Source organism: Megachile rotundata, chromosome 1 (assembly GCF_050947335.1).
Source record: "Megachile rotundata isolate GNS110a chromosome 1, iyMegRotu1, whole genome shotgun sequence".
Taxonomy (NCBI): domain Eukaryota; kingdom Metazoa; phylum Arthropoda; class Insecta; order Hymenoptera; family Megachilidae; genus Megachile; species Megachile rotundata.
In genome coordinates, this window is record NC_134983.1 from 20135907 (window position 1) to 20158350 (window position 22444).

The following is a 22444-nucleotide window of genomic DNA, read 5'->3' on the forward strand; positions in this document are numbered from 1 at the left end:
GGTCCATTTACTACGTAATGTTAATACTACGCATTAATGCAATGCTTTATCAGTGCAATGATTTAAGAGTGAGACATATTGATGAAGCAACGCAGTGCTAGTATGTTTGTATAGGGTAATCTATCGACAGAGCAGCGGGTTATAAGTACAACGCATGTACAGCGCAAAGAATAGAAAATATAACACGGAGACAGCGCAACGCATTAAAAATACAACGCACCGACAGCGCAACGCACAGAAAATACAACGCATCGACAGTGCAACGCACCGAAATTACAACGCATCGTCAGCGCAACGCATCGAAATTACAACGCACCGAAATTACAATGCGGCGACAGCGCAACGCACCGAAATTACAATGCATCGACAGCGCAACGCACCGAAATTACAATGTATCGACAGCGCAACGCACCGAAATTACAACGCGTCGACAGTGCAACGCACCGAAATTACAACGCATCGTAAGCGCAACGCACCAAAATTACAACGCATCATCAGCGCAACGCATCGAAATTACAACGCACCGAAATTACAACGCGGCGACAGCGCAACGCACCGAAATTACAATGCATCGACAGCGCAACGCACCGAAATTACAATGCATCGACAGTGTAACGCACCGAAATTACAACGCGTCGACAGCGCAACGCACAGAAATTACAACGCGTCGACAGCGCAACGCACAGAAATTACAACGCATCGACAGTGCAACGCATCGACAGTGCAACACACCGAAATTACAACGCGTCGACAGCGCAACGCACCGAAATTACAACGCATCGTAAGCGCAACGCACCAAAATTACAACGCACGACAGCACAACGCATCCAAACTACAACAAATTGACAGCGCATCGCATAGACAGTGTACATTCTTGCACGTCCTCTGCAAAGCAACTTTTGCAACTGCTTTCACGCAATATAATACAAAATAATGAACGACAAACGAGTAGAATGAACTACATTTGTGACGTGGTAAAATATGCGAATAGTGGACCGCAAAATATTAAACCGCGAAGAGATTGATGTTGAAACATACCAGGTTGAGGTAGGCACTGTACGTGTGAGGGCAGTATCTGAGCTGGCGGCGTAACTCGGCTATTCTGCTCGTCAAAATAATCCTCAACATATGAGGGCAGGTTACCAGGGTACGTAAAATCTGAACCAAAGTTAGCCCAAAGTTCATTTATTTGCGAGCCAAATTTGTCGGTCATGTTATCTAAAAAATGTCATCACTTCAGTGCTGCAAAGTGTCTTTGATTTTTGATTGAAGGAATGGTAACTTGTGATTCGATATGAATCTTTAACTATGGCGAATCTAAAAAGAAGAAAAAGAGTATTCTCTGGAGCGAGATTTGTATATTTATTTGATTCGTTGTTTTAATCATAGATTATAAATACATTGAGTACATTTTACTTTTTCAATCTTAAAGGTGTTAAATGTTTCAAAAATAATATTCTATAATTATCTCTTCTTTGATTATTTGATCTGAGAACTATGGATGCAGAGATCATCCTCTATGAAATAGATTGAATCTGAAAATTTGTGAACTTATTTAAGTTAAAATGTATCTATTGTAGTTATTAATTCAAAATGTACTCAACTGCTAAGAAACTACATTTTATATTAAGAATTTTATTTATTAGTCTCACTGCAAGATTATTTTTAGATTCACCATCGATGATCGCTGGGAGATCATGTAAGCTGATTTTGAGCGCATTTGATAGTTCGAGCAGAGAGCAAACGATGAAAAAGCTCGAGTGTTGAGTGTTTTATCTTTCAATTGTGTAAACATTGCGCATATGGGACAAGATTTTAGCGAATTTTGAAAACTTCGATGAACAGAAATGATTTTCCGCTTTGCAGCATTTAAGTGTCGGGCTAGTCACGAACAAAATTTTAGCAGAAGTTGAACAAAAAATACAATAAATCTTTATGCCAACATCGACATTTGATTTTCTAAAGTACATTAACACTTAGCTGACAAGGATGAATTGCAAACTTGATTTCTAAAAAAATTTCAATTTCCTTAATTATTAAATTAACACTAGTTTAAAAGTAGTTAACTTTATAAGGGATTCATTAATTTCTTAATTTTAGTCCTTTATGAAATTCTGTTTTTGGTACCACAGTTTGAATTACATTAAGGAAAAATTAAGAGTTATTATTATAGAAACTATTTCGTGTGCCCCATTGGAAAAAAGTTAACAGAAGTGTCAGCTTTCGTGTGTTATTTGTTACTGAAAAAAATTAGTAAAACATTAGCCATTATTGAAAGCAGATGTGGAGTGCGATGAAAGAATGATTAAAAGCAACTGGGGATGATGAGGGAACCTGTAATCAATACTGTTCAAAATATTAATAGGACATTTCTAAATTTCAAGCTCAGTCATAAGTTACAGAAAATGATTAATTATATTTTTAGCAAATAATATTAGTACTTTAATCATAGCATTAGTATTTTGTCAAATTTTAATGTCAGAAACAATGTTGAGACATTCAAGCCTGTTTCATAATTTTATACAATATTGCACATTATTCTACACATAATATTGTAGATGCAACAAACGCTATGACTTAGCTTCAAACATATAACAATCTAATATTTAAACTTTCTAACATCTTCTTATGAAACAATTAATTTTTATAGATGTCTAAACTTTCCAAATGCACGACTTAAAATCTGATTTTAATAGATTTTGAATAGCATCGACAGGAGCTACACAGAAGCTTCTACCCTCAGCAGAAGTTGGTTGAACTACTTACTGAGTTGTGGCCAGATATCAGTAATGCTCGAGTTCCATAGGCTCGGATCGAACTCGTTGTCAGTGGGAAACAAGATAGACTCTTGTACGGAGGATTTTGTCACTGGTTCTTCCACCTCGATGGACAGAAACGAGCAACAGTGATAAGCATACGACAATACCATCGTTTGCACGCGTGGAAATCGCTCCGGTGCTGGAAATTCCCTTAGTGCTGGATTATTGAACGTTTTAAGGTGCAAGAGTCCTGACAACCCCTTCGTTGGCAGTGCTGGAAATATGTTGTTCCCGAGATTTCTGGAACAAACAAAATTACTAATCAAATCTTATGTTTTTATATTTAATTATATGTTATGTTATATGTTATGCAAGATACGCCTTAAGAAATGTTGCCACTTATCTTATAAAGAAATATTCTAAAGAAAAGTTGGTCAGCCTCAAAAATTTATATACAGAAATATTTACAATTCTTTCAAAATTTATACTTCACTATTTTAAATGTCACCATACATTTTAGACTTCACCAAGTTCAAAATAAATTCAATGACTTTGAGACTATGACTCATTTTATAAGGTCATAGTAGGACCTTGAGACGACCTTCAATGTAGACTTAGATTTTAACAAAAACGTCAACATGGAAAGTTATTTTATTATAAACTAATATGTTTATTGCAATAGTGCCACTTTTAGCAGAGTGTACATTCAGCAGATTGTTCAAGGTCATCTCAAGGTCATCTTAAGGTCATTTCAAGGTTACAGTATAATTTGTTGAATTTCCTTTAACATCAGTTGTGAGTTGCAAAATCTATGATGTCACTTAAAAAAGAAAAGATGACCTTGGCTTCAAAAAACTTTAATATCCAAATGTGTAACGATGAGTGTCTAACGATAACTTCTTTGCTACATTATCTTCAAGAATATATCCTGTATAGTTTATAATATATTTTTCTTATTAGTGCACAGTGATTAGTGTACAGTGATTGATCACTGGTATACAGTAATTTGTCTAGACTTACAGGTCCTCTAAATGTATCGTTTCCTTGAACACGTCAGGATGAATGTATTCGATGTAATTGCTCTCCAGGTCCCTGAAACATCGAATGTTCTTTTTTAAAACGATAAAGGGACAAGTTACCCGCATCACGGTTAATTGCAAGCGACGACACTTACAATACCTGCAACCTCGACAAGCCGGTGAACGCGTCGCTTGGGATCACTTGTAACTTGTTATTCGAGAGAAGCAGGTCGTGCAGCATGTTAAGACCTTTGAAAGGCTCATCCAGCAACGATGAAATCATGTTAGTGGCGAGGTCCCTAGAAGTGAGGAAATTTTACTCGTTAGCGCATGTATGCATTTCGAACAATGGCGGACTCGAATCAAGTCACTGGAAAATATTACTTCATTTCGAGCTTAACAGTTAATTTAGTTCTACCTGTAAAGACTTATTTCAAAGTGTTCGTATACTCACAGAACCCTTAATTCGCTACAATTTCGTAAATTCGGCAGCTCCGTCAGGTAATTGGATTTCATATCACTGAAAAATAAAAGTGGAAAAGTATACTTGGTAAAATATTGATTATTAAGAATATAATATCTGTGTTTATATAATAACATCGTAAACCTTCGAATCTCGAGTTTAATGAAATTGACTGATCATCAAAGTGCGATAATCCTGTCGGATCATCAAACAGTTGAACAACGAATGTATGTATTAAAACGCTATTCAAGGTGCATCGAATTGGATCGATAGAAAATTAATTACCGCGATAAAGTTTCGTGCAAAGTGCATTGGACAGCTTAATGCAAGCTAATGAATTTACACCCTGGTTTAACTTTATCGCTCCACAGCCACGTTATAATTTCGTTTGCTAAATGAATATGAAACAATGCAATTTTCGCTGGGGTACAGTATATAACATGTATATCGTTAAACAACGAGATATGGTTTCGTGAATATTAAATTCTAATTTCAAACTCGCGTAACATTCAAACTATTAGAATTTATAGACGAGAACATTCTCTGGAAAGTTAAAGTTTGATTACTTACAGACTCTTCAATTTTGGACATTGTTCGCATAAATCTTTCGGAACCTCCGTCACCTGTGCACGATCTAATCTTAACACCTCCAACGATCGTGTTCCATTTAAATTCGGAAATATTCGTAATTCTTTCAGATTAGACAAAATCCTGCAAAGCGAAAAGTTATTTTTATTCGAGTTACTTTTAGACACCCTCGTTTGTACTATACAACAACATTTGTATAAGCAACATCTATGGATGCCTGACATTGGGATAATGTTCCTATATTTTTAGATTCTCATATTCCTAAACTTTTATATCAAACCCTTTAAATTTATGTCCCTATATTTCTAGCTCTTTTGACATCTTGATCTCTAACTCTCTATGAATATCCTCAGATCTAAACATCCCTAGATCTCGATATCTCCATATTTCAATATTCCTAGATTCCGGATATTCGCAGAACCCGATATCCCTAGATTCTGAAAAATTACTAGATTTTGATATTCCTAGGTTTGGAAAATTCCTAAATCACTATATCCCTAGATTTATAAAGTTCCTAGATCCCGATATCCCTAGATTGGGAAAATTACTAGATCTTGATATCCCCAGATTCGGAAAATCCCTAAATCCCAATATCCCTAGATTTCGAAAGTTCCTAGATTCCGATATTTCTAGATTCGGAAAAATGACTAGATCTTGATATCCCCAGATTCGGAAAATCCCTAAATCCCAATATCCCTAGATTTCGAAAGTTCCTAGATTCCGATATTTCTAGATTCGGAAAAATTACTAGATCTTGATATCCCCAGATTCGGAAAATCCCTAAATCCCAATATCCCTAGATTTCGAAAGTTCCTAGATTCCGATATTTCTAGATTCGGAAAAATTACTAGATCTTGATATCCCTAGATTCGGAAAATTCCTAAATCCCAATATCCCTAGATTTCGAAAGTTCCTAGATTCCGATATTTCTAGATTCGGAAAAATTACTAGATCTTGATATCTCTAGATTCGGAAAATCCCTAAATCCCAATATCCCTAGATTTCGAAAGTTCCTAGATTCCGATATTTCTAGATACGGAAAAATGACTAGATCTTGATATCCCTAGATTCGGAAAATCCCTAAATCCCAATATCCCTAGATTTCGAAAGTTCCTAGATTCCGATATTTCTAGATTCGGAAAAATTACTAGATCTTGATATCCCTAGATTCGGAAAATTCCTAAATCCCAATATCCCTAGATTAAAAAAAATCCCTAGATCACGATATCCCTAGATTTAGCAAACCCCTAGCTCGCGATATCCCTAGACTTCAAAAATTCCTAAATTTAAATTTCCCTAGATAAAAAAATTCCTTGATCCCAATATCCCTAGACCCCGAAAGTTCCTAGATTCCGAAAATTCTTAGATCTCGATATCCCAAAATCCCTGAAATTCCTGGCTTCCAATATCCCTAGATCTCAATATTCCATTGTGATTATTTAAATATCCCTAAATTCGAATGTATCTGGTTCCCAATATTTAAATGTTCGCATATCCCCTTATTTCTTCAGGTAGATATTTAGACAGTACTATCGATATCAATAACATCGTCGTTATCGATAGTAGGATAGGGGAGAAAACAAGAAGGAACTTTTCTACTCACAGTTTACGAAGTTTCCGTAGATTCTGAAAAGTGTTCCCGTGTATTTCCTTGATGGGATTACCACGTAGATCGAGGGAACGTAGATTAGCGATACGCTGAAAAACGTGCTCCTCCAACGTTTCAATACGGTTGTTCGAGAGGGACCTACGAAATCGAGGGAACATAAACGAATACGACTTTCTTTGTTTCCTTCGTGTGCATTCGGTACGAGAAATAAAAAAGGAACAAACAGAACGATAATGGCGGTGTCTATTTTACGATTACGTTTGATTGCGTTGCATCGATATTATGGAACGGAAATGTACACGAAAGTTCAACGAACATTCATGGGAAATGTCGTACGAACGGAATGACCATCGCTACTTCGCATACGCTTTAACGATTTTTATTTAACCGAGACACGAGGTAACTCGGAGAATATGTAGACCGTGAAAATTGTAAACCGTAGTGAAAGAAATTGACAAATCCTTTATCACAACCCGTTAGATAAATTTCATTAAAAGAAACGCGAAGTAGCGTGGCAAAATAATTGAATAATTTCCAATAAAATATAGCAGAAAGATTTCTACATACGCAGACTATAAATTGAATAAAAATAAAACTATTTACAGTGAACGAAACGCGACTCGATAGAGGAGAGATGGTGTTCATAGAATGTAAAAAAAAGTTGTCAAATTACATTTTACTTAATCGATGCACACTTACAGGTCTTCAAGGCCAGAGAGCTTTACGATCGCGGTCGGAATTTTTGTTAAATAATTGTCATCGAGCTCCCTACAAAGCAGACAGAGAATTACAACTTTTTTAACAATCGCGGAGCATTTCTTGAGATCCCTTCTCTTTTTATCTTTTTTAATTTTGCTCAGAACGGATTGTCTGGCCTCCGGTTTACTCAAGCAAACGCAAACAGCAATCTAATATTCTTTTTCTTTCTTTCGCATTGTTTTCATTCGTGCGCAAGATTTTACGGAACACTCACAATACTCGAAGGCTCGTTAAGTTCGCGAATGCATCGTCGGCGATCGTGTGCAAACGATTTCGTCGAAGTAACCTGCAAAAAGAAAACAGCACGAAGAATATGTGCTTCGATGAAGTCATCAAAATTATTTCGAAAGTGAAAATTGTGAGTTTGAATATTTCTTTTGTCGATATTTACGTGATTCGATGGAATTAATAAAACAGCTTCGTGTACTTACAACACCTCAAGATTGGGAATTCGATGGAAGGCACGGACTGGAATGTCTGTTATGTTGTTGCTCGTTAGGTCTCTGCAACATTGCAAAAGGGGAAAGAAACGTTATAATAAACTCCACGATCTAATAATATTGTTCTAATTTCCGAACCGTTATTCAAATATAAATGCTATAAGTATTCTCGTATCGTTTCCAAACGCGTGACCAACGAAAATATCATCATCGGGCTGATCGTTTCTAAAAACAGGGTCGGAAAAAGAAAATAGGGAGCGAGAAGAGGAAAGAATGCAAATAGTAGGGAGTCGTAAAGTGGACAATTTATTAGCTAGCGTCCCTACGCTCTATATTTTCAAGCATTAACCGTCGTCGAACGTTTTCGACCTGCTCTTTCCCCTGTTTAGTGCTCTTCCGAATTTCACACTTCGCACTTCACACTCATCTTACCGCGTCTAACCGCAATTTGTCGACTTTACGATCGACTACTTCCACTTCGATCCTCTTTTACCGCGTTTATTGTCAAATTGAAAACTTTACAGGCTGAGATAGTGGCAACGCCGGAGACTTTAGGAACCTTGAATAAATTTCGAAATTTTATAGTTTGGGGATTTTGGGGAATTTAGAAATCTGAGGATTTTTTCAAATCTGAGACTTGAAAGATTTTGGGAAGTTTGAGAATTTTAGAAAACTCTGAACTCTGAAAGTTGGAAATTTGGGGAATTTGAAAATCTAGGGATTTTTAAAATTTTGATATTTGAAAGTTTGAAGATATTGGGAGACGCGACAACCTCAAAAAACTTGAGAATATCTCAAAATTTGATGGTTTGGAGATCTAGGGGAATATTGAAATCTAGGGATTTTCTAACATTGTGATATTCCTAAGTTTGAAGATACTGGGACATGCCACAATCTTAAGAATTTTGAAAATATCTGAAAATTTTAATAGTTTTGGGATCTAGGGGAATTTTTAAATCTAGGGATTTTCTAAAATTTTTATATTCCAAAGTTTGAAGATATTAGGAGATGCGATAATCTCAAGAAACTCCAGAATATATGAAAATTTGATAGTTTGCAGATCTAGGGGAATTTTGAAATCTAGGAATTTTCAGAAATTTTGAAAGTTAAGTGTTTGAGAACATTAACAAATTCGGTAATGTTCAAAAACTTAAAAGTTTGAAAGAAAATTTGGAAATTTAGGGGAATTTAAAAATCCCTATATTTTCTCAAATTTGGTAAATTTGAAAGTTAAAGGATAGTGGAAAAACCAGAAATTTTCGAAAACTCAAAGTTTGAAATTTTAAAGTTTAAAAATTTGAGGGAATATGAAAATCTAGGGACTTCCAAAAAATTCAGTTTCTATAATTTTGAGGAAAATCAGAAAATTCTTAAATGAAAAAATAATTCGGAAATATAAAAATTGAAGAATTTGACCTTTAAAAAATATTTCCTGTACACCATATAAATAATAGTGAAATAAACCATCTGTACACGAGTACACTCGAACACTGTTTCTATATCGGTCGTGTTCAAGTAGCCGAATACTCGATATCGGTAAATTTATGCGAACGTTATGGGGTAACCAGTATGTAATTGATACCATTACCAGTCGAAATAGCGTCAAATGGAAAATCACTTTACACGGAGATAAAACAAATGACGTTTTAAACGATAAATTATGGATGCTTCCAGATTTTCCTTTTCGTTAAACTCACGCGTATCCTTCGCGATATTTCCCGAGGCTAATGCAGCGTACCGATAAAATGCTGCCAGCTTAAACTACGGCGCTAAGAAAACAGGATAAACCGAACGTAATTGTCTGGAAATCGTTCTTCCCGTTCTTCCTACTTTGCATACAATTTCTAACTGGAATTCTTACAAATTTAATTTCAATTTCAAACAGTTAATTGCTACGATAAATTGAGATAGTTTTTATATCGTTATTACTCGTCTTGGAATCTCTTTAATTGTATGCATGACTTTCGTGAAAAAGAATTCGAGAAACAGATGATCGAGTAACGGGACAAATATGATTTTTATGTTGTATTAATGAGAGCATACTAGGTCCGGATCGAAATAACCCGTGTAGTTCCTCTAGTGTTAAGAACGCGAATAAATCTTTGCCGATCCGAGGTAACGAAACGGAAATCGTGGTCCAAAGTGAATCATAAATAGAACGGAACGATGCAAAATGTCTTAGCTCGACAATTTATGTCCTAATTAACGAAACGAATTACCACGCTTAACGAACAATATGGAAGGATTTCTAGCTCGAGAAACAACATTAGCCTGTTGTCTCTACGCAGATGTAGGTTAGACAACGTATAAAGAATCGGGCAATACGTTGTTTTATCGAATCTTTATGCTAATCAAGGGCGAAAACTTCCGAACGAATTGAACGCGGTAACGCGAACCACTTTATTCGACGAATTATTTTTCGGGTGTCCGGTATCGGATACCGATATTTATTATCGCGTTCGACCACGACGAAATATCGTTCGCTGAAAACTTGCGTGCGTATATATAATCCGGGTGATCGTTGCTTTAATGGCACTGTTCGAGGCCGAGTGTGTCCTAGAAAACATTGCGTGAGCAACGACCGATTCCAGGTTAACTGGGAAAGTGATTCGCGTCTAGACGCCGTGATTTTCACTTTCGGATCGGTTCACCTGCACGAAAACCGACTAAAGGTGTTCACGCTGAAGTGTAGGTCATGATTCACGCGGATCACTTCTGGTATATTGGTATGATCGATTGTGGAGACGGATAAATAATCCTGTATGTTCTACGAAACTTTAATGATATCGGGATAATGATATTATTCGAAGCGAACGTAGTACAATACCAGGTTATATCAAAAGCTGTACCACGTAGAACAAAGTAATTCCTACCCTTGTCGAGAATGAAAAATTCGCCACTGCAAACGCATAGAATTTCGTTCCTTTAAAATTTGGCTCCGTGGAGCAATTATACGCTTTATGAATGAAAAGCGAACATTTGAAACGCGACCGTAGCTTTACAATATTCGTATTTCGTTAACGAAATGGCTGTTACGTCAAACAAGATTTGCTCCATTTTATATAACGTTCATTCAATTTGTCTGCTCCTGGACGATTTCTATTCTGCCAGTCAGAGCCAGGACATATTTATGGTTCTTTCATTTTCGGTATTTTCGTACGAAGATAAAGCACGAACTGAGCGACAGGAAAGATGGAGGATGCAATGAATTTTATTAGCTGGAAAATATTCAATCTCGACAATTGAAATGAAAAATTCAAAAAGTTCCAGTATCTCTCACTTGATTCGTATCCAAAGAAAGAGATATTGAATTTTTGGCTACGCTCGTGTCTCCAATAACCGTAATCCGTTCTACTGTATGAAACTGAATATTAGTGACGAAACTAAAAGGCGTTGATAAAGCTTGAAAATTTCATAGTTCCAGATTTAGGGGAATTTAGAAATCTGGGAATTTTTGGAAATTTTTGAAATTCAAGAGTTTTAAGATATTGGAAAGGTTGGGAATTTTAGGAAATTTGAGAAATTTCAATATTTTGGGAATCTAGGGGAATTTGGAAATCTGGGGAATTTTCGAAAATTTTTGAAACTCAATTTTTGAAACCCGAAGATATTGGAGAAGTTGGGAATTGGGGGAAATTTGAGAAATTCTGGTATTTTGGGGATCTAGGGGAATTTCGAAATCTAGGGAACTTTCAAAAATGTTTGAAACTGGAATATTCGAAGATGTTGGGAAAGTCAGGAATTTGGGGAAATTTGAAAAATTTCAATACTTTGGGGATCTAGGGGAATTTAGAAATCTAGGGATTTTCACAAATATCTAAATTTAAAGGTTTGAGGACATTCAGCAATTCCAGAATTTTAGGAAATTTAAAAAATTTGTATAGTTTGGGAATCTAGGGGAATTTATAAATCTAGGGAATTTCAGGATAATTGCAATTCAAAAGTTCGACAACATTGAGACATTCGGGAATTGTAAGGAATTTGAGAATATTTGATAGTTTGGATATTTAGGGAAATCTAAAAATCTAGTGATTTAACAAAATTTGTTAAAATTGAGTTTGATCACAATCGTAATCTGTTCCACTGTATGAAATTGAATTTCAGTGACAGAACTAATAGGGGTTGATAAAGGTTCTGCACGAGACGGTGGCATTAAAAAGTATCTTTTCTTTCATAAGTTTATACGAATGAAGGGATGCGCGTGCGTAAGCCGGCACGATCAATGTGTGGAAATGTGCAGAGTATACAGAAACCTCATAGAAACAATGGGACTCCTTCGAAGAATCGTACCGCGGATAAAGGGATGAAATTTCTTGAAACTCATCAAAATTTTACGATCGAGATCTCAGCCAACTCTTTCGCAATTACCACGCCATGTTTTCTATTTGAGAACTCGATAAAATATGAATTTATTATGCAATTAATCCATCTTCGTCGCGTGGACAAGTTTCAATGTTCACGCAATAATTTGCTTTATTTAATGTTAGAAGTGACACGCAACGATGACGATTAAAACTCACCACCTTTTATCTAGATTTTCAGTTCCTACCGAAGTAAAAGCTTTACATTTGAGTTACTATTTCACAGTGAAAAAAGATGGTAAAACACAACGAGAGTTTAATGCAACAGTCGAAAAACGTGAAGAAAAAAGCAGAAAAAGTAGAACGGTGGTTGTTCGCGTCGTTCGTATCTTTCGCGCGAAATCAATCCGAACAGATGACAGAAATTCGCTTCGGATCCCAGTGGACTGTTGTCGCAGACGGAAGTTTTTATACGATAGTCAAAGTTTCCCACTAGACCCGTGAAAAATGATGGATCATAAACAAGAGACGAATTTTTCCTGGTTCCAGTGGATCCTGCCACGGGGAGAATGAAATCGATTGGAACCGCTCTCTATTTCCAAACTTTCCCGTTCTCCATTTTTTTTTATTACTTTAAAAGTTGCTTTTCTCTCGACGGCTGTGAAATACGATTATTTCATTCGATGAATCTTTTTTTCAACATCGATATGAAAACTTCCAACACCATTTTCGCATTACGCCATAAAATCTTCATTCCAGATTTCACAGCTTTTCGTGCAAAAAGCTTCATTGTCTCCCCTGGCGCTATAATCTGGCATGAAATGGAGACTGCAACTACATGCAATTTACAACTTGATTGATCGATTTTTTGCCGATCAAAAGTTTGTAACAGGAGCAAGAAGAGCTCTAAGCAAAGTTATATTCCTGAATGCACTTTCCAGGAAATTTCATATAACTTTGCTAGAGATGTGGTTAACGAAACAAGGTGGTAAACACCGTGTACACGTGAACTTCCTTCCTCGACTTTGTATCCTAAATCACCGTACTCGAAATTCACGATCCACTATAGTAACATATCTCAAATAGTTCTGATACCGAACAGTACACCTGAGCTCCTTTTTTATTTATTTCTAAACTAACGCCCCAATTCTTGCTGCAGCATTAATCTTCACTGTTAGCTAAACCAGACACAGAACGATGTACGTGATCTTCCTGGTTCTAAACTTACACCTTTGCTGCTCGGTATCCCATTAATCATTGACAGTTTGTTTATTCGCTATATCTCTGCTTAGACACAACTTGCTACTATATGTAACATACGTTTTGATGTCAAATAAAAGCATTTCTTTCGTAAAACGAAACAAACTTTTCGTATATTTTAGCGATGCACTAATAAACCGGAAATTTTCTGGATCTAGGGACTTTCTGACATGGGAATTTTTTGGAATCTAGGGAAATTCGGTACTGGGAATTTTCTGGATCTAGGGAATTTTCTGGAATCTAGGGAAATTCGGTACTGGGAATTTTCTGGATCTAGGGATTTGTTGGTTCTGGGGAATTTTCCGGATCTAGAGATTTTTGAACCTAGGAATTGTTTGGGATCTAGGGATTTTTTACTTTTAGGGAAATTTGTAACTGGGAATTCTCCAGATCTAGGGATATCAGAAATTATACTCAGAAAAATTCAACCAAAATTGCAGCATAATTTAACAATAATTATCAAATCGTAAGATATTAAATGATAAATTTTATCTATAAATTTGTATAAGCATAAAATGACAGGTGGAATTTACGTGTGAGTCTCGTTGTCGCGTATTTCTCATAAAAATATGTATTTGCATAAACATCCACAGTCCGTTAATAACGTCTGCTTTTAAGGGAACAAGTGCGGGTACACTTTTATCATCGTATTTGCAGAATGAGATAGCACGAAGAAGTGGCAGTAAAAGCAGGAATTGCGATGAAATGCAGAAAGACAAGCGGTGGAGTAACGATCACCCTGTCGCTCTTAGACGAACGTCTTACTCGGGACAGGATCCGTTCGACGAAATGACGGATCTCTGCTCGTTTCCTTGCTTTTACGTCCCCTGCTCTCTGGATCCCTATGTATTATGTATCGATCGATACCATCTTAACCGGTTAAACACGACCGGAGGGGGTCAGGATTATCCACGATAGCTTGAGTAAAGTTGATCGACTGTCAGGAATTGTTAGCCGAAGTGCAGACCTTACCGGAAGTTCGTATTGAAGGACGATGGGTGACACATGTACAGGAAGTTCGACGGAAAAAATTTGAGGTTCATTTAAGCTAAGTTGTTGCAACTGATTGTTCATGGAAATGAAGAAAAAAAGTGGTTAATTGTGTTAATTTGGTCGTGTGCATTATAGCTTTATTATTCGGGACTTCGATATTCGTGGCTTCGATTATTATTCTTGAATTTAATTAGGAGAGTGTTCGGTTACCGTGGTACTAATTATCTATAGTATCGACTAACCGCGAATTCAATTACTCGTGATCTCAATTATGTGACGGTTTAATTATTTGACGTATTAATCATCTTTGGTTTCGATTATACGCGGTTTCAATTATGCGATGGTGCATTCAGTGGACACTCCAATTATCTTCGATTTCCTATGGATCAGTTACACGGGTTTTCAATTATGCGATGCTTCAGCTATTTCACATTTCTATTATATTCAGTTACAGTTATCCGCGGTTTTAAGCGTGAGATGATTCAGTGATTCGACGTTTGAATTGTCTTCAGTTTCTATTATCCGCGGTTTCACTTATCCCCGGTTTTCAGCATGAGATGATTCAGTGATATGACGTTTAAATTGTCTTTAGTTTCTATTATCCGCGGTTCCATTTATCCGCGGTTTCACTTATCCGCGGTTTTGAGTATGAGATAATTCAATGATTTGACATTTGAATTCTCTTCGGTTTCTATTATCCGCGGTTCCATTTATCCGCGGTTTCACTTATCCGCGGTTTTAGTTATCCATGAATTCAATTGTAGTTTCAATTATGCCATAGTTCAATTATTCGTAATTTCACTTACGTAAGAAAGCAATTTTTAAATTATCCGCGATCTCAGTATCCGCGGATACATACATACATAGAATATAGAGACTGACATATTAATAGAAATTTCGTTAAACATAAATAATCTTACATTTTTAAGTTATCATTTAATAAAAGCTCCAGTGACTATGAAAAGAAAAATGTTTACATTGCGTACTGCAATTGAAAATGAATTAAGCACAAACAAGAGTTGATCGAATCCTATAAATTAAAGGATCAGCGCTTCATCGCGTGAAACTTCATTCGAAGAAAAACTACACGGTCAGAGATTGATCGCAAACCATAAGTAGAAGAGTCCCAAAGTCTCCTCATTGTCTAACTCAGAAGAATATCGAAGAGAGCCATGATGAAACGAGGAAGCGTCGGATTATTTTTTACAGGAAAATCGATAAATCTTGCTGTAGTTATTTTTTGACGAATTCCCCAACGTCGAACGGGTCGATGCTCGCTAAGCTACGAAGCAGCTAGTACAAGGAAAAATTGAAGGGAAAAATTAATAACTTCGTTCTGGATGATCGATTGGGTTCTGGTGAAGGAAGTGGATGCCATAGAACCGCTTCTTTTGAAATTCATAAACGCGCTGTTCCGTTTATTATTCATCGAAGCAGGAAAAATTGATCGCGACCATAAGATTACGGTCTCGTCGTTTAGAGGCGGTGAATATATTTTCTGCTAAATAGCGACTAACGACTTCATTCGCATCTTCGTTAATTTTACAACGCGAAATCGTAAATCTTGCGATTAATAAGCGATGTCCTACGTTCGAAGCTTGTTTAAAGTTTCAAACGAAACTTTCTCGGGACACTAACAATGCTTCGGATGCCAAAAGCGTGCGTGACACGAATATCGAACATCGATTCAATATGCTTATTCGAAGCAGGGAATAAGTCCTCTTCTCGTGGATATATCCGGTAATACACGAGATTGGAGAGTTTCGAGTAGGTCAGGTAATACTGTCCACTTGGCATGGAACATATTCTCGATCGACAAAGGTGGAACTTACAATTATAGTCGTATGTTGACCGTTAACCTCTTGGAGGTACAAATATGGTTAGTTCTTTTCAAACAAAGTTTCCGAACGTAATAAAATTAATAAACATTTCGGTAAAATGGTACTTAAACCAAATAATGGTCCCAGGAAGTCGTTTATCCGAATAAGGGTAAAAGATACTAAAAAGTCAAATAATGTGTCAACTTCTCCGCTTATAAATTTAACGGAGGATATATTAAAAGGTCGTCAGCTTTCGCTCATGAAAAATTGACGCGATATTACATTAATGGCTGCTGGCTTTCGCTCATGAAAAGATGCATTACTACGTCATCGGTGTTAATGGAAGGTTTTTTAGCTGAATGTATAAGGAATACTGATCGCTTCCGATAATCATCGGACGGCTTATTTTTACCTTCGTTTGCAAACTGTTCGAATTAAAACTCTTCGATTAAATCGGTACCTAAAGCGGAATTAATAGTTATCTACGTTTCAGTTGTGAAAAGTGACTTTAGGGTTTATATGAAACGTTGATTGGTGGCAGTCATCTTTGGGATGAAGGAAGTACTGAACAGCAGATAACATAATGACTATAGTCACCAGTAGTAAAGAAAGGATTAAAATACAATATGTACTATGGTTATATATTTCTGTTGCAACAATTAAAGTCAACAAATATTCACCTACTTACTAAATGCTTTCCATGATGGATACAAATCCTAATACTTAAAAATTTGTATAGTTACCAAGATATTTATAGCATCAGATTATGATTTTCATACAACAAAGTTCAATTTCACAATCAATATTTCTGATTACAGTTTTGCTGTATTAAACGTGGCTGTTTCTACTGTTCCAGACAACGAGTGTAAAACCGTACTCTAAAATATTTACCTTAACCACTGCAGTGTCTGACCACTGGCTACTAATACCACTGACGACTTAGCACTATAGTAACTTGCAAACAATCGAAGCTAATTGAAACATACGAATTTTATGATATCCATGACAAAAAATATAATGACATTCATAAGATAAATCATTAACTCTATTTTCTTTTAACAAAATCTACACATTTCTAACGATTTTCAAATGTTTATAAAATTACAAAAAGTTCTCACGTATCGAAAAGCAGTAGCTGCAATGATAATTGAAAGCAGGTGAACACAATTTCTAACTAGAATAAGCTTTAGTTCTGAAGATTTCAGGAAATTCGCAATTTCTTTAACTCTTTTCAGTCGTTGACGCTCTCACACGTGCATTTTTATGCTCAACTAGATGCGACAAACTTTTAATTGCAGCCAACTTTCACGTACAGCGTTGAGGTCGAGAAGTTCTGCGTCAATTTGCTGGTCGTCCCTGCAAATGACTCTTGTGAAATGTTTTGGGTCAACAAGCCTCTGCTCGTTTGCCTAAAATTGTACTATGTTAAAACGGAAAGCACATCTTTGGAACAATATCAGCACGTAATAGAATACCACACGTTATTTCACCGGGTGGTAGAGTACTATGCGTTATATCGCCACGCAGTAGAGTACTACGCGTTATATTGCCACGTGTTACATTGCAGTGCGTTAGAATACCACGCGCTATATCACCACGCAGTAGAGTACTACGCGTTATATCGCCACGCGGTGGAATATAGCGCGCTATATCGCCACGCGTTATATTGCTGCGCGTTAGAATACCACACGCTATATCGCCGAAATTTGGAGTACTACGCGGTATATCGCCACGCAGTAGAGTACTACGCGTTATATTGCCACGTGTTACATTGCAGTGCGTTAGAATACCACGCGCTATATCACCACGCAGTAGAGTACTACGCGTTATATTGCCACGTGTTACATTGCAGTGCGTTAGAATACCACGCGCTATATCACCACGCAGTAGAGTACTACGCGTTATATTGCCACGTGGTGGAATATAGCGTGCTATATCGCCACGTTATATTGCTGCGCGTTAGAATACCACACGTTATATCGCCGAAATTTGGAGTACTACGCGGTATATCGCCACGCAGTGGAGTACTACGCGTTATATTGCCACGTGGTGGAATATAGCGCGTTATATCGCCACGCGTTATATTGCTGCGCGTTAGAATACCACACGCTATATCGCCGAAATTTGGAGTACTACGCGGTATATCGCCACGCAGTGGAGTACTACGCGTTATATTGCCACGTGGTGGAATATAACGCGCTATATCGCCACGTGTTATATTGCTGCGCGTGGGAACACCACGCGCTGTATCGTCACGCGTTATATCGCCGAAAGGTAGAGTACTACGCGTTATATTACCACGTGATAGAATACCACACGTTATATCGCTGGGTGGTGGAGTACTACGCATTATATCACCACGCGTTGTATCACCACGCGCTGTATTATGCATTGTACAATAGTGCCATTCAATTTAAACAGTTGTCATGAATAAAACTTGCACAGCAGATTTAACCATAATTGAATGAGTAATCCGTACAGTATTAATTCTGTAGGACGATAAAAGCAAATGAATCTTCTTCCATAAAATGATGAAAACATAACGGGAGTATTAAGTTTACACGGAAATAGTCTATCAGGATTAATATTAATACGTTTCGAAATAATCTGAAAGTACACAAATAAATTGATCTTCTGGAACATGTATTTTTAAACCGCAATCCAGAAACAGCCGAAGTTCAAGTTCGATGCATAGATCTATAAAGGTCTGGGTTAGCCAAAGGTCTGGGTAAGAATTAAGCTCACAATCAATTATTTAGCCGTAATCGAGGATCTATCTAGGTGCACGTTCTACTTTTATCGATTCCCTTTGTGTGACTTGCAAGCGTTAATTTCCACCGTCCTCTCTAAGAGTTCCACTGTTATCGGTTATTCTTTTCTTGGCACACCAACTCGACATTAATCCAGCAAGATTAAGAACATATCTTTAAGTTCATCTTGCTGACAAGATTAGCGAAGGGCGAGGGACTTTGCTGACGTGGAACTTACTCATGTCGCGTGCTGATTGTAATCGATTAGAGGCACAAACAAGTTCTTGCAGCGATGAGATTTTATACTGTTTGTATTAAAAACTAATTTGGGATGTAGGAGCGTTGGAATTTAAGGACACTGAGATATCAAAATGTTCTGAATTTAATTGAGTTGATTGTTAAATAAATTTGATCGTGATTATAATATGAAACCGAATCGTGAAAAATATTGTACAAATATTATCGGTATACTGTTATTAAGAGCACCAAAATTTATTAGGAAATGAAAATTATATCGTGTTTAACGACCGCTATAATCCGTATCATCGAATATAATGATAACTTGATTTGGACACGAGAGATCTCATAATGTGGAAACGCTAACTTTTGATACACTGCGGTGATTAAGAAAGTTCGAAAACTTATTCGATAGACTCTTCGTTGTTTTAATTGAATTTACCGTGACTCGAGGAGACAAGACTGCTCGAGCCAATCTGAACTTCGCCGATGAAATCATTCGTGAAACGAGATCCTTTGCCGCAGGGACCTTCAATTTCCGCTCTTCTGAAAACGAACGTGTGTTTCTGACCACATCCATCGACCATATATCAAGGATATGACAATCGATTATGCAAATTTTATTCTATTGTATGCTGATCTCTTCTCACAATTTTATTCCTCCTACAAATCTGTAATGGACTCGCGCGAAATTATCATTGTTTATCATACATACATAATGCATTTATTCCTTCTACAAATATTTTCAATGGACTTTCGATATATTCCGATACTTTTTCTTATCACATATGTGGCGATATATTAGATAGAGAATGCGTAGCGATATCTGTTACGCGTTGTATTCTGTCACGCGGCGATATAACGCGTGGTACTCTACCACCCGGTGATATAACGTGTGGTATTCTATCACGCGGTAATACAACGCGTGGCGATATAGCGCGTAGTAGTGTACCTTTTGGCGATATAATGCGTGGTGACGCGTTATCGCGGGTTGTATAACCTCGCGTTATATCGCCACGAGCTATATTTCCACGCATTGTATAGCCTCGCGTTGTATCACCGCGCATTATATCGCCACGCGTTGTATCACCACGCGTTGTATCGCCACGCGTTGTGTCACCACGCGTTATATCGCCACGGGTTGTGTAACCTCGCGTTATATCGCCACGCGTTGTATCACCACGCGTTATATCGCCACGGGTTGTATAACCTCGCGTTATATCGCCACGAGCTATATCTCCACGCATTGTATAGCCTCGCGTTATATCGCCACGAGCTGTATTTCCACACATTGTATAGCCTCACGTTGTATCACCGCGCATTATATCGCCACGCGTTGTATCACCACGCGTTGTATCGCCACGCGTTGTGTCACCACGCGTTATATCGCCACGGGTTGTGTAACCTCGCGTTATATCGCCACGAGCTATATCTCCACGCATTGTATAGCCTCGCGTTATATCGCCACGCATTGTATCACCACGCGTTAGATCGCCACGCGTTGTATCACCACGCGTTATATCGCCACGGGTTGTGTGACCTCGCGTTATATCGCCACGAGCTATATCTCCACGCATTGTATAGCCTCGCGTTATATCGCCACGCATTGTATCACCACGCGTTAGATCGCCATGCGTTATATCACCACGCGTTATATCGCCACGCGTTGTATCGCCACGCATTGTATCACCACGCGTTACATTGCCACGCGCTACACAGCCGTATGTTGTACAGTAATACATCATATCTACTAATGTTGTATCATCGGAATTGTACTACCACGCATCAAATCGTACGACGATACGAAAAATTATATAACATGTATGTAATATAATAATTATATAACGATGTGAGAATTTCTATTTAAGAAGGTCATATAAAACAGTTCAAACTTCAAGCTATGCTAAAGCATCCAAATAAACAGCAAATGTCGTAACATTGTAAAGAAGAAAAGTTACAATTAGAAAAAGATATAGGGAAAGAAAGCCCAAGAGTCTCTTTATACCACTAACTTACTTTTCCACGCAATTCAGAGGAAAAAAAGCTCCACTGAATCATGGCACGTATTAAGAGCAGATCGAGGACAAAGGAAAGCTTTCGTTCTAACTTCAGTCTCGAATAAGAAGAATCGATATCAAAGTGTACTTTGTACGTGCAGATCCAAAGAAAATATGGACGTGTATTTAACTGCGAACTTCCTGGATACGTTTTTAGTGTCATTTAACGCTATCAGATTCTACCGCCAAAACCAGGGCATCGAAAACATCGTTTGGTTTCTTGTTGAGAAATCAAGTACTTTACCCAGGCAATATTATTCACGTTAAAACCTCAATAAAAATCCTGTATTTAACAAAAGACTCAGAAATGTTTAACAAATTATTATTGTTATGTTTGACGAATTATTTTAGCATCCCAAATAAAACAGAAAACTAAATAAATTAAGTTTGAATCAAATAATAATACAGTATGCCCCCATCGTTATAACCTAAATGATATTTCGACGATGTTATCGATACAGTGTCGATAAAATATTTGTAGTGTATCGATAATCGATAACACCTCGAGATAGAACACGGGACAACGGTGATAACAATGGATCATATTAGTTGTAGTTGAATTAAAGCCAAGTTAGTATTGAATTATTTCATTGGTCGAGTTCCGACATATCTCAAACGTTAGCATCCAGAATCCGTAATTCATGGGAAGCTATAATATCTCAATAATATCGACATTTGCCTGGGGCCCCATAAACCTCAGCGTCCCGTGCACGTGTACCGAACGAACTCGAAATCACGTAACAACGTAATATCGTGGAGTTACATTATGGGTTCGATAATGGTATTATTTGATATCCGATAGACTAGCGTAAACATCTAGAAGGAACGAAGAAATCTATTAATCATGTTGGTCACGTTCGTGACGTGAATCGTGTGTACATGACGTTATTGTGAAAGTAATTCCACCGACCATTGCCAAATTCGACCCATTTGCCTGCACGGAAAAGAAATATTTCGAAATTTGATTATCATCCCATATGATCCGGCTTTCGACCGTTGCTCGAGAATATTCAAGCCCTCGAGCATTCGCAACGTGCCTTTTCTACTGATTCCACTCGTTTCTGTTTTCTTTTGGGAAGAAAAATGTCGTGCAACGTCGGCTTGATAATTCGTACGAGCAATTATATTAAAACGAAATAAAAAGTGAAAGTTCGTGTAGTGATCAAATAGCGGACCCGTAATCACGTAGCGGTACGTGCACTAGTGAAGGAAATCGTTCATTTAAGATTCTAGTGATCGAATATGTCGAAGGTATTCGCCGAGGAAGATTTTCAATGGCTGTAGTTGTAAACTAAATTCCTAATGAGAGTGTATATCGTTAAATCACGATATAATTGCAAATTAACCATATCTTTATGCAACAATTGAAATGTAAGATATACCAGAAGC

General features: G+C 37.2%; 1 protein-coding gene across 10 annotated transcripts in view; it reads right to left on the reverse strand.

Moving 5' to 3' along the window:
* The window catches only part of rk (G-protein coupled receptor rickets), a 41998-nt gene that overhangs the window by 11950 nt on the left and 7604 nt on the right, over positions 1-22444 (reverse strand). For 5 of the 10 annotated variants that reach the window (XR_013041563.1, XR_013041562.1, XM_012287072.2 and 2 more), the window contains exons 2-11: positions 7629-7700; positions 7412-7483; positions 7138-7206; positions 6433-6576; positions 4812-4952; positions 4233-4298; positions 3934-4077; positions 3780-3851; positions 2767-3059; positions 1039-1218 (exon numbers count right to left, since the gene is read on the reverse strand). Coding sequence is in view for 8 of the 10 variants with exons in the window: in XM_012287072.2 (XP_012142462.1) it covers positions 1039-1218; positions 2767-3059; positions 3780-3851; positions 3934-4077; positions 4233-4298; positions 4812-4952; positions 6433-6576; positions 7138-7206; positions 7412-7483; positions 7629-7700 (1253 nt within the window). In the remaining 2 variants the exon portion in view is untranslated. The other 5 variants (XM_012287074.2, XM_012287075.2, XM_076542068.1 and 2 more) reach the window with 5 other exon arrangements.